General features: G+C 43.6%; 1 protein-coding gene across 1 annotated transcript in view; it reads right to left on the reverse strand.

The window, feature by feature from the left end:
- LOC143838200 (sodium-coupled monocarboxylate transporter 1-like) overlaps positions 1 to 10654 on the reverse strand; it is a 31287-nt gene extending 20633 nt beyond the window's left edge. Inside the window, exons 1-5 of the mRNA XM_077339189.1 lie at positions 10271 to 10654; positions 4792 to 4857; positions 2724 to 2775; positions 1081 to 1148; positions 350 to 504 (exon numbers count right to left, since the gene is read on the reverse strand). Of these exons, the coding sequence (XP_077195304.1) occupies positions 350 to 504; positions 1081 to 1148; positions 2724 to 2775; positions 4792 to 4857; positions 10271 to 10630 (701 nt within the window). The 5' untranslated portion in view covers positions 10631 to 10654. The remainder of the gene's footprint in view (positions 1 to 349; positions 505 to 1080; positions 1149 to 2723; positions 2776 to 4791; positions 4858 to 10270) is intronic.
- Positions 10655 to 16810: the final 6156 nt, after the last annotated feature.

The following is a 16810-nucleotide window of genomic DNA, read 5'->3' on the forward strand; positions in this document are numbered from 1 at the left end:
CTCTCCCCACAACAGACACCATGTGCAGTGGGTGAGGCTGAGAGAGCTCTGAAAGAAACCTGGCTGGCCCAAGGTCACCCAGTTGGTTGCATAGCAAGAGTGGGAAGTATCAGCTAAAAGCAAAGATCTTTCCTCCTTGAGTGGAATTACCTTTTGCTTATGCTCTTTGCATCTTAGCAAAAACTATTCTACTAATATTCTATTAATGCAACATCAATAACAGCATAATTGTAAACTGATTGGTGAAATAAATCTGTTTATCTCAATAGCACCTACAGCAAATGAAGTGCTTAAGATTTTATTCTAAAATTATTTTTAAGATTGCCTTCCCCACCAATGAAAAACTTACTCCCAAAAATTTAATCTTCCTCCATGGTAGGAATCATTTAGAATACGACCGATGCCACCTTGAACCACCACAGCACGTATAATCACAGCTGCAAATCCAGCTACCATGATTCCAACTTGAAAAACATCAGTCCAGACTACTGCTTTTAGACCACCCTATATGGGGAAGAGCAAACACAGACCAGTACACAAGCCCAGATCAATTATTGGTGGGCAAAAATATTCAAAGAAAAGTTACAAAAAAGACAGGGTCTATATTTAATGCTTTTTACAACTTTAAACAGTGCATTCCCTCAGGGGAGCCTCAGGGGAGGGCAGTATGTAAACAAACAAACAAATAAATGTGTGTATTCAAAGGCAAGTAAAGTAAATAATGTTCTGCAATGGTAGTAATAATAGTACCATACGGTTCAAACTAACTTAACAGCTTTACACATAACTGTAGAATTCAATACAGCTTGGCAAAATATGCAGGAAAAAATACAGTTTTAGCTAAAGTTGTATAATACTTTTCATTTGTAAATGTAATAATAAAGGGTAAATAGAAAACCAGAGAGGTGAACCGCCCTTCACTGGTGATCTTTAAGCAGCAGCTGGACAGATACTTATCATGGATGCTTTAGACTGATCCTGCATTGAGCAGGGGGTTGGACTAGATGCCCTGTATGGCCCCTTCCAGCGTTATGATTCTGTTATTCTAACTAGCAATTTTTAAATGAACAGCAGACCTACCAGTGTGCAGTAGAAAGTGCAGACTACTCCCGTTGCAATTACTGCACCCCACAAGTCAAATCCTGTAACTAGAAGAGAAAATATAAAGGGCGAGAATATTATTTAAGAGGAAAGTGCATTTACACTATCATAGCAGATGGCAGGTTTATACCTAATTAATTGAACTACAAATGCAAAAATCTGGAAATAATTAAAGTAGGTAATGAATTAACATCAGCCTATTAATAATTTCTTTTGTAAAGGCAGTTTAAAACAATACCCACAGAGGACAACAAAGCAAGTATACCTCATGACTACCAGATGCTGGCAACAAATAATAAAGGGAAAATATCATCACATTCATGTCCTGGAAAGCACAGAAGCATCTGGGTAGCCCTTTCTGAAAACAGACTGTTAGACTTGATGGACATTTATCTCAAGGCAATTTAAATGTTCATAACATAAATCCTGAGGAACATACAAAGTCAGTAAAATTCAGATACCTGGCAGTCCTACTATTTTGCTTACCAAAGGATTGTTTCCGAAATGTTTTTTAAAAAGGATACAAACATGGACAAATGTAATGCACAGTGCTAAGAATGTGAACTCCGTAAGTTCTTATAGTTGCAGAACATGTTTCTATGCCTTTAGGTAGTGGATTTCTCTGTCTAGGGAACTACAATAGATGGTGCAGTTTTTAATTCTTACATAATGGATTATTTTTTCTGCTCTATTTTAATATAGACTTTTTGATATGAGTGGTTTAAATTGTGTGTTTTAGAATAGTTGCTTCTTATTTTTTGGAAGCCATCTTGTAGACTGTTAAAGTAAAAGCATGGATAATGCTTTTAATCAAATAAATAAATTTGCATGTGCTTTATTTGTTTAAAACACAAATAATATGTAATATACAATGTATTTATGGCAAACTTTCCTGAAGAGTTCAAAGCAGCTCACTGCCAACTTAGCTTAAAAATAAATAAATATTGTATTGTTAAAACATCAGCAAAAATACTAGCAAAAACACTTATTACTATAAGCTAGCAAAAAGCCAAACCAACTAACAAACAGCAAACCCAGCCAACGGGAGATAATTACATCACTGGAAAACAGCACAATCAAACACGTCAGACTCTGTAGCAAAGGACTGCCTTATAGGTTCTTCAAAAAACTGCAAGCAATGATGCACAATACACACATCCATACCAGAGGTAAATAGGATTGAGGCCAAAACTGAAAATGTCTATGACCATTCTACAGAGGTAAGCACCATCCAGATGGTGAGACCAATAAGCAAAGACCACTGTGAAGGACACAGCTGCTACACTGGTAGAAAAAGTCAATTCATCCATTGGCCATTCATGGTTTTTATCCCCCCACTCTCTAAAAACATATGTATAACATATATATATGTTATAGATTTTTTTTCATATCACAATACTTGACCTATACATCCTAGAATGTTTATGCAAAAATGCTACTGGGTTTGAAACTGAAAGCAGTAAACAGCCACAAATCTGTTCTTAAAACCCTCATAGTTGCTGTTCAAATGCAATCATTTCAGTTAAGTAACCTATGCTAAGTCAGCATGAATTGGAAGGCACAATACAGTAAATTAGTAAAAACAAATTAAGTTCTGATAAATTACCAGACATATTTCTTACCTTGATTTAAAGCTAAGGCTGGAGCATAAATGACAATTCCGGTATATAATATCTGGATTGGAGAAGACGTAGACAAATCATATGAAAATCATCTACTGAAACCTGATTCAACAGTGCTTTCAAGGCTGTTTCCACACTTGCTATATAGTCTGGAAGTACATTTAACCTGGGCCACCTCTTCACTGAGGTGAAAATATGTGTTAGTTTTTATTCCTGTGGCACCTCCAAGATTTTCCAATGTAGTATAATATTTAGAATATAAAGTTAGGACTATTACACAGCGTTGTTAAAAGCATAAAATGAAAAACGGGGGAACTATGTATACCACAATTAATTGGAGGGAGGACATAATAATGATGATGATGATGATGTATGCTTGCTATTCTGACTTCTTCCCTTTTATAGCAGTATCTTGCATAATTTTAAAAAGCAGATATAACCATTGATGAAGAGTGTTCTAATATCTGTTTTCCTTGTACAATTCCTACAGTACTATTTTGGGACACGTAGGAAGGACAACCAAAATGCTGAGCACGCTGACATTTCTGGAGGACTGATTTCCATACCGACTTTAGCAATTGCTGTCTCCCTGTTTTCCACCAAATAAGTGGAACAAACAGCCCCTTTCGTGATTATGAAGGAGAAGCTGTTTTTGAATTTTGGCATATAAGAAGTCACTTCAGGTTAAGACCAATGGCTAACCGATTCCTTTGGTGGTCCAACAACAAGACATAGAGGTTGAGGCCCTTCTCTGGTATTGTCTTCTGGCACTAGTATTCAAAGGTTTATTGCCTGTGAATATGGAGATTCATTGATAGATATATTTGCCATCTGCCTAGAATAGAATATATTACAGAAACCAACACAATTCAGTCACTTTGCACAAGGCAAGGGGTGTGCCCAAATGATTCAAAATGGCGAGTGTAGGGAAAAACCTGGTTGATCACATTTCCGCACTGGGTAGTCTTGAATTAGACCTCCGTTAGACCCCACTTGAAAAGATGAAATCCAGTTTTCTGTGGGGCAAGCAAGGAGGCAACATGGGTCTGCACCTGAAGAGGTTGATTTTGGTGTGGAAAGGGACAAACAAGTAGACCCTTTAAAAATGTAAATCCAAACAATATCGCTATTGGGGAAACAGCCTCAGTAGAACTGCTGTTCCGAGAAGTTAAATAAAAACTGTAAATGGTCTATTCCACTTCTCCCGAAGACACTACTGGATTCTGCCTTAAAGTTTACTGAAGACCCAGTCACTCTCTCTCTGTCTAACATACCTCATAGGATAAAATGAGGACAGGAAAACTATACATTGTCCTATATTCCTTGTCCTATACTCCTTAGAGGAAGGAAATCATTTAATTTGAAAGATTTAGAGAGCAGTGCTAAACTGGTCTACTCAAAAAGAATCCTACTCAGGCCTAGTCAACAGGACAGGGGGTGCCAAACTGTAGCTTTCCAGATGGCCATGGACTACAATTCCCATGAGCCCCTGGATATCTGGAGATCTACAGTTTGGCAACCCCTGCAATACGGCTTTCTCCCATGAAATTGTTCTTAGTAGTGCACTGAGAGAGAAAGGTAATAGGTTAACTAGTCTGAGTTAAAATATTCCATGTAGGGTTGTGTGCGGCTGCATCCGAATCGGCCACTCCAGGACACCACAGTCAGCGCCTCCAAGGTTAGTGGCAGCTGCCATGCATATCAAGAACAATACACATCTACTGAGTGATTATTAGCAATTTCTCATGGTAGCATTTTCGGTTGAATGTTCCTTATATGAGCACGACAATCCCTACAATGTATTCAACGGATCTAGGAGGATCACTTTGTCTTATAAGTCCTTAGGCCTTATAAAGAACTTATTGGAACTTGTCCATAATTTGCATGATGATTCAGAAGCAGGTCATACTTCTAGACCATGCTTATAAGGAAGTGCACAGAATGTCATCCTTAATTACAGACTGTTATTGATAGTAGATTAAATAAAGATTTATAGTTTTATTTTTAGCAGTTGTAACAAAGTTCAAAAACTTCATCTAATAAGAAATACACAAATCAAGGCTCTTACCGTCAGTATAATGAAGAGCACTGTCCCACATAGTCGCAAATACTTATTAAATCGAAGTTCTAAGTACTGCAAGAAATAATTCCAAATTAAAACATGTCCTTCAAAAGAAGTTCAGAAATTTTCTGTTTCTGTATTTTTGTTGCTACTGTAACTGTATATGTTTTAAATGTGTATTCTATATCTTTGCTGAGATACAAGTATATATGTTATCTATACAAACATGCACATACATTGGCAGATGAAAATGAAATTGATTCCCAGTTCCTAATTGCAGTTCCTAGTTTCATAATCTCCATCTCCAATCCAGTCACAAATACATGTCTGCAGCATAAAAAAGCTTTGGACTACCCCAAATCACACAACCACAGATTCTGAAAACTGTATCCTGAAAACTTTCACATGGAATAGGAATACTGAGTCCAAAATCTGGATATAATGCAAAATTCTCCGTAGAGAGATGTTTGATTTGCCCTCCAGGAAACTTTATGGTTAAGAACTGAATAGGTGACAACTGCTGCACACCAAAATCAGGTTTATACCACCAAAATATGCATCCCAAGAATCAGAGGATAAGGAATCCTAAATCACACACAGTGCCCTGTTACCTTAGCCTTACATTATAATGCAAACCTATGGATTGAAACATTGAAAAAGCACTAGCCTTTGATGCTTCCCTGTGGTACCCAGAATAGCCCTGTGTCTTGATACTAAGGATGTCTGATTTGGGGTGGTGCAAACCTTATTTGGGGGGTGCCTACCATTCAGGTACCTATACTTCAGTTCTTAAGAAAATTAAACCCAAGCTACAGCAGCAGGGACCATAAAAATCTTAAAAAGAGAATGCCAGCAAATATAGAAAACAAAACAATGACTTACAGATTGGATACGCTCAGTTTACATTCCAATTCCCCAAAAAAGTAAAGGTAAAGATATCCCCTGTGCAAGCACCGGGTCATGTCTGACCCTTGGGGTGACGCCCTCTAGCGTTTTCATGGCAGACTCAATACGGGGTGGTTTGCCAGTGCCTTCCCCAGATTCCCCAAAAAAGGAGACATCAAATATCGCAGCAGCTATCAGTTCATCACATTAATCTTTCACTCAAGTTAAAGCAATGCTCAAAGTCTTACATGAAGACTATTATCATATATGGAATGAGAAATAGCAGATGTTCAAGATAGATTCAGAAAAGAAAGAGGCACTGGAGGTCACATTGCAAATTTATGTTGGTTACTGGAGCATATGGGGACTGCAGCAAAGAAATTAAAAGACGCTTGCTCCTGGGGAGGAAAGCTATGGCAAATCTAGACAGCATCCTAAAAAGCAGAGACATCACCCTGCCAACAAAAGTGTGTTTAGTCAAGGCTATGGTATTCCCAGTTGCAATGTATGGCTGCGAAAGTTGGACCATAAGGAAGGCCGAGCGTCAAAGAATTGAGGCTTTTGAACTCTGGTGCTGGAGAAGACTCTTGCGAGTCCCTTGGACTGCAAGGCGAACAAACCGGTCAGTCCTAGAGGAGATCAGCCCTGACTGCTCTTTAGAAGGCCAGATCCTGAAGATGAAACTCAAATACTTTGGCCACCTCATGAGAAGGAAGGACTCCCTGGAGAAGAGCCTAATGCTGGGAGCGATCGAGGGCAAAAGAAGAAGGGGACGACAGAGAATGAGGTGGCTGGATGGAGTCACTGAAGCAGTAGGTGCAAACTTAAATGGACTCCGGGGAATGGTAGAGGACAGGAAGGCCTGGAGGATCATTGTCCATGGGGTCGCGATGGGTCGGACACGACTTCGCACATAACAACAACAACAACTGGAGCATATGAGAGAATTTCAGAAGAAAATTAGTTTGTGTTTCATAGATTACAGAAAAATGTTGACTATCTGGATCATGAAAAGTTATGGTTTGTTTTAAAAAGAAATTGTGTGCCACAACATTGGATTGTTTTGATGCACAACCTGTACTCTACACAAGGTGATACTGTTAGGGACAGAATATGGAGAAACAGAATGGTTTCTGACCCTCAAAGGTGTCAAAGATGTATTTTCTCTCCTTGCATTTAGATGATGGTGAATTGAAAATTGGTGGAAGGAATATTAACAATATGAGATATGCAGATGACACCACATTATTGGTAGAAGCTAATGAAGACTTGAAATGACTCCTGAAAGTGCCAAAGTGCCAAAGCAAGATTACAGCTGAACATCAAGAAGGCAAAAGTAATGAGGAACTACACAACTATAAGGCTGGAAATGAAGAAATTGATAAAGATTTTCTATTCATTGGTTTCATAATAAATCAAAAGGGAAACTGAAACCAAGAACTAAGAAGGGCACATATGAAGAAGCTAGAAAGGATTCTTAAATGTAAGGATGTGGCACTGGTGCTGAAGAGCAAGTTAATTTGCCATTACTATGTTTGGGTGTAAATGCTGGACAATGAAGAAAGCTGATAGGAAAAATATTGGTTCATTTGAAATGTGGTATAAGAGGAGAGTTTTATGGGTACCGTGTATTGCCAAAAAAGACAAATGAGTGGGTTCTAGATCAAAGCAGCCTGAATTATTCCTAGAAGCCATACTGACTAAACTGAGGCTATTGTACTTTGGTTATATTATGAAAATGCAAGACACTGGAAAATACAATAATACAAGGACAAATTTAAGGCAGTATGAAAAGAGGAAGAATAAACATGAGGTGGATCGACGATCAGGCAGGCCATGGCTTTTAGTTTGCATAGGGTGATTAGGACACTTGGAAGGCATTAATTCACAGAAGTGACTTGACAGCACTTGATGCACATACAAGACAAAGTTTGAGGCACAGCACCCTTCAAGTCCCTATTCTACAGTTTTTAGCAATATGAGCTGATGGCCTTTGTGGTAGCACCTCACTTTGGAGCATGTTGTACCAGAACCAGGGCTTTGGATAAGGCATTACTCTGTAGGAGGTTGCAAGGAACTGTCCTCTGATTTCAGAAATTTATGACTTTTGGTGCCTCAAAACTTTGGTAGAATTGCATACTTTGATTCCTATGGTATTCCCAGGGGGCCTTCAGCAGTGGAGCATTTTCCATTAAACTCTCTGGTCCATGGACCCTGTATGGCAACTTGCAGAATACAGTTTCCATAATTTGAGGATGTATGATTTGGTCCTCCAAAGCTTATCTGAGGGTACCGAATTAATTAATTATTATCACTGTTTTGTGTTAGGAGAGTTTTCAAAATTCTAGAACCCCCCTCCCCCCTTCAAATTCAATCTGGGAGAGAAAATAAATGCATCCTCAACATATACACCCTTTTGCTAACAAAGCAGGCAATTTTAAGAATGACAATTCTGATGCAAGTGTAATGGAATGAGCCAGGAAGCCTCTAGATGAAGAAGGGTGCAGAATATGCGGGAAGCAAAAGAGGGAAGCAAGACTGCCCTGCTGGAGAGCTTAAACCTCAATCATAGACTCTTAATGCCTTGATTAAGGTAACTATGATTCATGTATGGAAACTGGTAAGAGAGAGAGACCTTTGTTCTAATTGTAATTTTTGAATTATTGTTCTAGTAGCTTACCATTGAAATTCAAGGGTCTGTCATAATGAAATTGTCTTTCATTATGCTGATTTCTCCAGCAGAATTTAAAGCTGAAGTTTTCCCATGTTGTGAAGAGAAAAGGTAGCTCTTCAAGTGGTTTGAGTACTGCATTCTCACCCCCTTCCCATAGACATTTGCTTGTACTATGAAAGCTAATGCCCTGGTGGGCCAGATGAAGCAGCACCCCCCAGTGGGTTTTCTGTAGGGTGGTGCACAAAGGGACATGGCCCCCTACTGTGATTTGTCATGTCCCTACAATCAGCATTAGGGATTGAAAAAATTGTCTTCTGCCAAAGAGAAAGGATGTTTCCTTCCCACCTGCTGCCTCCCTCCCAGACTTTGTCAATGAGGGACAGATTTCCCTTCCCTTTTCCCACCTCCCACCTAGTCTTTGCCAATGAGAGACAGATTTTTTCCCCTCCTCCTGCCTTCCTCGTTGGTTTTGCCAATAAGGGACAGAGGGTCACTCCCTCATACAACTTCCTTCCCAGACTTTTACTTTGCACTTAGCTTCCTGTTCTGAAGCACATGACTCAGTACTTTTCCTGCCTTGACTTGCTAGCTGATGCCAGTCATGGATTCCTCTGATTGGTACCACTTGGAATCAGGAGGGGTGGGTGGTGGTAGCAGCCTCTGTATTCTCTCTCACAAGTGGATTCATGAAGTGACCCTTGAAAATATTTTTTTTTGGGGGGGGGGGAGAGTTCTGCCTCATAAGCCCACAGTGGATTGGGACATCACAACATTTAAAAATCTCTGTAATGAATTGGAGTTGGCCACAATTTTCTGCCTCTTTTAACTGGGCTCAGTCATTGTAGAGGGAAGCCTCCTCAGCTTCTTTTTCCAACTGCATGAAGCAAAATATCTGTCCTTCCCCTACATGCCAGGCAGGCTGTAGTTGTGGAAGAAAAGTGTGTGTGCACATCCTCATTAGGGCTGTCAACTCCACGCTGGGAAATTAATGGAAACTTGGGAGATGGAGCCTGGGGAAGGCAGGGAAGGGACATTAATCAGGTATGATAGCATAGAGCAGATTTTCTCAATTGTTTTACTGTTGAGAAACCCTTAAACATCCTCCAGGCTTCAAGAAACCCCAGAATTGGCACAATGATGGTTGGAAAGCATAGCTGTGTCCATGCCCACCTGGGGCCCCTCCCCTTCCCTACCCCCCAAGCCCCTCATTGGCCATGGGGGGGGCAGGTCAACATGACCATATATGGTCATATCACCCAATAAATATTTAACAAATTTTTAAAATATATAAAATTAATTAACTTTCACCCATTTGGGAAACCCTTCCAGGGCTGTCAAGAAGGCCCAGGATTTTAGGAAACCCTGGTTGAAAAACCTGCCACAGACTCTTTCCTTTGAAGTATTCGTTTTCTTCAGGAGAAGTGTTCTCTCCAGTCTGGTGTTCACTTGTAATTCTAGATTTCCAGACATCACCTGGAGGTTGGCCACCCTATTGCATTCAAGCATGAGTTTCTATACCTATCCTTAAATCCTTATAACAAATTATGTGAGCCCAAACCAGAGCAGACTTTGGAACGTTTTTTGGGGAAGGGGATGAGTCCAACAGCAGATTGTGTTGTGAATAAAGGGGCCATCCATCCCAAAAAACCGCACCTTTTGTGATTTCTGTTAGCAAAGTCTCATTTCATGTTCAGAGGAAGACTCAGGCTTTTTAATGGTGATACATTGGGGGGGGGATTCCCATTTGGTAGTCTAACTCGGGGAAGGGGGACAATATTAGGGACAATATGCCTTTACAAGAAGGGGATACTTGGTTTCAAATACAATGATGCCCTGTGGAGACTCCACAACGACACAGATCATTCCTAGCAAAGTAAAAGAAGCACTGGTGTGCTTCGCCCGTCCGCCCGCCCGCCTCCCTCCTACCTCGTAGGTGCTGGTGATGCCCAGGCGGTAGAAGACAGGCAGGAAGACCTCGGCGCTGATGACCACCACCAGGGCGTAGGTGATGGCAAAGACGCTGAAGCGGGCCCCGAAGCGGTAGACCTCGGCCGGCGTGCCCAGCACCGTCACGGCCGACATGAAGCTGGCCGTCAGGGAGAGCGCCACGGGCACGGCGTGCATGCGGCGCCCGCCCATCAAGAACTCCCGCGAAGACGTCTGGCCGCCGCCCGCGAAGGCGTAGTAGATGCCGATGCCGGCGGAAATGAGCAGCATGGCCGCGAAGACCACGTAGTCCCAGGTGCCGAAGCCCCCGATGACCCGGCAGGCGCCGCCGCCGCTCATGGCTCCGCTCCCAGGAGGGCCCGGGCCACCACTCTAACCCCCCACTCGCCCGCCCGCCCGCCCGCCCTGGCGCTGCCCAGCTGTGCGCGCCTTTCCCCCGCTTGCTCTCCTGGCCGGGAGGCGCTTGGCTTGCTCTTCTTCCACCCGCCGCCTGCTCTGGTTCCTCTGCAGGAGCCGCCTGTGGGGCACGTGCCCTCGGCGCCCTCCTGCCTCCCGCGCCCCGCGCCTGTCTCCGGGCCGCCGCTGCTGGCGTGCGGGGCCGGCCGCCGGTGTGGAGGAGCGTGGGACAGCTCCTTTCCCCCTCCGCCCCGAGACTGGCTCCCGCCTGCTGCCTCGGGCAGGTTTCAGCACCACCAGCGGCGCAGCCGGCAAGAAAGGCGGAGGGTGGGCGGGAGGAGGAGCCGCGGCACCTGCCCGCTTGGGCGGCGGCGGAGGGAGGGAGGGAGGGAGGCCAGGGCCGCCGCCCGGGGTTGTGTGCGAGGCTGCCCAGGGCCACGCCGTGAGAGCGAGAGCGAGAGCCGCACAAGGAAGCGCCTCCTCTGACTCAGCCAAGGCTTAAATCGGGGCTCAGAGGCTCCCTGACAAGATCCTCGCAGGTGTCACCTCATGGCGGATGAGCTGGGTGTGCCATCTTTGCCCTGAGTGACCCCCTGTGACTCAACCCCGGAAATTTTAACACCAAGGCATTCACCTCCCTTGCAGGACCCCCACAAGAAAGGGGTGGTGGTGGAAAGAGCCTGCTGGAGAAAAGGAGGCATCCTCCTTACCTGTCCTCCCCCACCCCCTCTCCACCTCAACTGAGTTGACCGAGGCTGCACTGGACTCTGGTGGGCCAGGCTAGGCTAGGCATTAGCCATGGTCTGGCTGGGCTGGGGAGCTCCCTCCTTGCTGGGCAGAGAGGGGGAGCCATCGGCATTCTGGAGCAAGTCCTGGAGTCTGTAATGGCAAATCCACCCCTCTCTGCTTCTGTTCAATAATTTGGAAGTTTCACTGGGGATCTTGTTTCTCTCTCATTTGTCTCATGTAACTCCAGCATGTCTTCCTTGTCTACATTCAGGAATTAGATCTCACATGGGGATGGTCAAAGGTGTGTGGAGCAGAACTTCACTCTTTACTTTTTTGGTATTTGGTTTTTTTTGTTTATAATTTGATTTATAAGACTGCCCCTCTCGGCCCAGCCATCTCAGGGCAGTGTGCATCAGATATAGCAATACAAGTTAAAACTATAAAATTCTAAAACAATATCCAATCCTTACAGGCTTCTTCCACATTGTCTTCCCATGATGGCGGTCAGAATCTCGTGATACAGGGAGATGTTAGTGGTGGCCTCGCTTCAACCAAATACTTGGTGAAAGAGCTCCATTTTGCAGGCCCTGCAAAACTGAGTCATTTCTGACAGGGTTTTTGTCTCCTCCAGGAGCTCATTCCACCAGGTAGGAGTCAAGACTGAAAAAGCCTGGTTGAAGCCAGGCGTATCTTTCGCAGGTCAGGGACCACCAGCCTGATGAAACAAGCCAAGTATTATGATCTACAAGGGACATATTTGGAGAGGTGGTCTCTCAGATACTCCAGGCCCAGACTGTGTATAACCTTAAAGGTCAAGACCAGTACCTTGAACCTGATTCGGTACTCTACTGGAAGCCAGTGCAGCTGCCCAAGCACATGGCGTATGTGAATCCTCCATGGTGTTCTAGTGAGGACTCTGGCAGCTGCATTTTGGACCAGCTGTAGTTTCCAGAGAAGGGACAAGGGAAAGCCTGCATAGAGCGAGTTACAGAGGTCTGGTTTGGAGGTGACCATTGCATGTGTCACTGTGGCTAAGTGATCTGGAGCCACGTAGGGTGCTAGAAGCCTAGCCTGGAAATCGATGGAAAAATGCCTGCTGAGCTACTTTGGTCACTTGCACTTCCAGAGAAAGGGAAGCGTCAAGAATCACCCCCAGATTCCTGGCGGTCTCTGCAACAGTTGCATGTCATTCCCATTGGGTAGACACACTTCACTGGCCCCTTCCTACCCAGCAACAGGACCCCTGTCTTTTCAGGGTTCAGCTTCAGGTAACTCTGCTTTAACCAGAACCAGTCCAGTGGCACATTTAAGACCTACAAAGCTTTATTCAATGTATCAGTTTTCATGCGTACACACACTTCCTCAGTCATGTCTCTTCTGCAAACATCTGGAGGACAATTTGGTGATCCAAGGAAGTCAGCATGGATTTGTCTCCAACAGGTCCTGTCAGACCAACCTGGTTTCCTTTTTTGACCAAGTAACAGGCTTGCTGGATCGTGGAAATTTGGTTGATGTCGTTTACTTGGATTTTAGTAAAGCTTTTGATAAGGTTCCCCATGATGTTCTGATGGATAAATTGAAGGACTGCAATCTTGATTTTCAGATAGTTCGGTGGATAGGGAATTGGTTAGAGAACCGCACTCAAAGAGTTGTTGTCAATGGTGTTTCATCAGACTGGAGGGAGGTGAGTAGCAGGGTATCTCAGGGCTCGGTCCGGTACTTTTTAACATATTTATTAATGATCTAGATGAGGGGGTGGAGGGACTACTCATCAAGTTTGCAGATGACACCAAATTGGGAGGACTGGCAAATACTCCAGAATATAGAGACAGAGTTCATCGAGATCTGAACACAATGGAAAAATGGGCAAATGAGAACAAGATGCAATTTAATAAAGATAAGTGTAAAGTTCTGCATCTGGGTCAGAAAAATGAAAAGCATGCCTACTAGATGGGGGATACACTTCTAGGTAACATTGTGTGTGAACGAGACCTTGGGGTACTTGTGGATTGTAAGCTAAACATGAGCAGGCAGTGTGATGCAGCAGTAAAAAAGGCGAATGCCATTTGGGGCTATATCAAGAGGCGCATCACATCAAAATCACAAGATGTCATAGTCCCATTGTATACGGCACTGGTCAGACCACACCTGGAGTACTGTGTGCAGTTCTGGAGGCCTCACTTCAAGAAGGACGTAGTTAAAATTGAAAGGGTACAGAGCAGAGTGATGAGGATGATCTGGGGCCAAGGGACCAAGCCCTATGAAGATAGGTTGAGGGACTTGGGAATGTTCAGCCTGGAGAAAAGGAGGTTGAGAGGTGACATGATAGCCCTCTTTAAGTATTTGAAAGGTTGTCACTTGGAGGAGGGCAGGATGCTGTTTCCGTTGGCTGCAGAGGAAAGGACGCGCAGTAATGGGTTTAAACTACAACGATATAGGCTTGATATCAGGAAAATATTTCACAATCAGAGTAGTTCAGCAGTGGAATAGGCTTCCTAAGGAGGTCGTGAGCTCCCCCTCACTGGCAGTTTTCAAGTAAAGGTTGGATACACACTTTTTTGGATGCTTTAGGATGCTTAGGGCTGATCCTGCGTTGAGCAGGGTGTTGGACTAGATGGCCTGTATGGCCCCTTCCAACTCTATGATTCTATGATTCATGAAATGGAAGTAATCAGTTCATACTTATAGGCAAAGTGTGAGAATAAGTTAACATACAGCATAATGAAAATGGTTAGCAGATTCCAGAGGTAAATAGGAAAAAACAGCAATCTGGATTTGTTTGTATTCACTTGAGATTGAATTGCATGGGAAACATTCTGGATTCAATATAGGTGTCTACATAGCAATTGATTATATATTTGCTCACCATTTTCCTAACAGCCATTAGCTAAGACCTTGCCCTTCTACTCCCTGACTGTCCTCTCAAACATGGAAGCATCTTGGGACATCATCTTCTTTGAGGTAGAGCATTTGTCTCTACCTCAGAGAAAAGCGTATGTATACCAATCCCAACTAAATTGGAAGCCGAAACCTTTGGACCAGCTGGGCAAGAGGGTGCATGAAAATGTTCAAAAGCATTGGGGAAAGGACTGCCTACTTCAGGACACTACATTGGAGCATCCAGCTATGGGATTAATCCTCTCTGACTGCTACTCTGTCTTCGGTACCAGAGGAAGGAGACTAGCCACTTTAGTGGCAAGGTTGGATACACACTTGGATAAGCAAAGGTTGGATACACACTTTTCTTGGATGCTTTAGGATGCTTAGGGCTAATCCTGCGTTGAGCAGGGGGTTGGACTAGATGGCCTGTATGGCCCCTTCCAACTCTATGATTCTATTATTCTATTCTATGAGTGCTGTCCCCCAAATCCTGGCTTTGATGAGGCAGCAAGCTAGCAGCCCATGATCGACAACGTCAAATGCTGCTGTCAGGTCTAGCATCATGGGCAGATCTGATCTGCCTCGGTCCAGCTGTCTCCGAAGGTCATCCATCAGGGTGACTAACACCACCTCTACCCCATGGCCAGGTCAGAAGCATGACTGAAAGGAGTCCAGGATCGAAGTTTCCTCTAGGTACGCTAGAAGTTGGTCTGTGGTGGCCTTTCCCAAGAATGCTAGGTGAAAAACGGGACGGTACCTCGCGAGGACCCGTGGGTCTAGCAATTGCTTCTTCAAGAGAGGCTGAAACACAGCTCCCATCAGCCACTCCAGGAATTGCCCCAAAGAAAGAGAAAGGTTGATGACCTCCCATCCACTCATTGGCTGTTTTTAGGAGCCATAAGAGGCAGAGGTTCAATGGGCATGTGGTTGGCCTCACTGAGCCAATTGCCTATCAAGTTTGTCCTGGGACAGGCACCTGAAGCTGTCGAAAATCACCTCCAAAGACGGCCAAGGGGACCTCCAGTTTCCTTTCTGTATTAATTGTTGGGGGCAAGCCATGGCAGAGTGATCAGATTTTATCGGCAAAATGGCTTGCAAAAGCCTCACAGCTAATAGCTAATTCCCTTACCTTCGAGAGTGGCAATTAGATTTACTGGAGTACTCAATGACTTACCAGTTCATCTCTTTGAAATCATCAGAGAAAGCTATTTTTACACACACAGTCTGTGTCCCAAGACAATTAAGTATGCATGTGTTGACATATTGTTTTGCCACAACCTTCTGCCTCCTACAACCAACAACACTTCTGCTATCTCCATCTGTTAAAAGGCACACCCTAAGCTGCTTTGTCAGCCCTTAGCAACTTCCCCTGCAGGGGGTTTCTGTTAAATCATGGAGCAGGCTACCACATTGTAAAAATACTTTAAAATAATGATGGAGAAACATATAGCATGTAATTCTGCCCTAAAGCAAGCCTATCTCAGGGACACTGTAGCTCTGCTCATGTGTTAAGGTTAATGTCCATTTATTTATTTTTAATTTGATTTATAAAACCACCCCTCTTGGCCCAGCTGTCTCAGAATGGTGTACTTTATTTGCATAATGCCAGTAGGTTAGACCTGAATTTGACATGGTTAAGTGGGAGAAATAGTTTCCTGGTAACATTCATGACTTCTTTGACAAAGGTGTCTTCCCATATTGCAGAGGCCAATATACATTTGGGATAGGAGTCATTTTATAGGTGTGAATAACTCAGAACATGTTTAGCAAGTAATTTTTCTATTGTACATAACAGGAAAAATGGAGATATCTCATGACCACACTTTGCCATGGAGCTTGGTGAAGTGGTTAAGAGTGGCAGTTTCTAATCTGGTAAGCCAGGTTTGATTCCTCACTCCTCCACTCTACCCACTAAGCTGGGTGACCTTAGGCTAGTTACAGCCCTGGTGGTGCTGTTCTCACAAAGCAGTCCTGTCAGAGATCTCTCAGCCTCACCTACCTCACAGGGTGTCTGTTCTGGGGAGGGGAAGGGAAAGCAATTGTAAGGGGCTTTGAGACTCCTATGGGTAGTGAAAAGCTGGGTATAAAAAACAACCCTTCTTCTATTTTTCACACCATTGGGATTTTGAAACACCTTTGTTGACTTTCATCCTTATCAAGAAAGTTAGATATTTGAAAGAGAGTAAACATCCAATAAGCAATGCATCCAGCAAAGAACTCTGAAGACTTATCACTCACTCTGCATGATATATTGTTCCTAGAGTTCCACTGTCAGCACCAAGGATCCAACCTCAATGCCTTCCAGACTCTCCATAAAAGACTACTAGGGCTTACATGAAAGGGAATCTGGGTATCTGTGATCACAGGGCCATCTTTGACTTTTCTACATTTTCTTATCCAGTTGGGCCAAAATATATGGAGAATGAAAGCATCTCTATTTGGGAGGCAGAACGGGCAAAGAGAAGTGATTCACAAAAACCAAGAAAGCAGGTAAAATCTAAGAGGACACAAATA

This window comes from Paroedura picta, chromosome 5, assembly GCF_049243985.1.
Source record: "Paroedura picta isolate Pp20150507F chromosome 5, Ppicta_v3.0, whole genome shotgun sequence".
NCBI lineage: Eukaryota > Metazoa > Chordata > Lepidosauria > Squamata > Gekkonidae > Paroedura > Paroedura picta.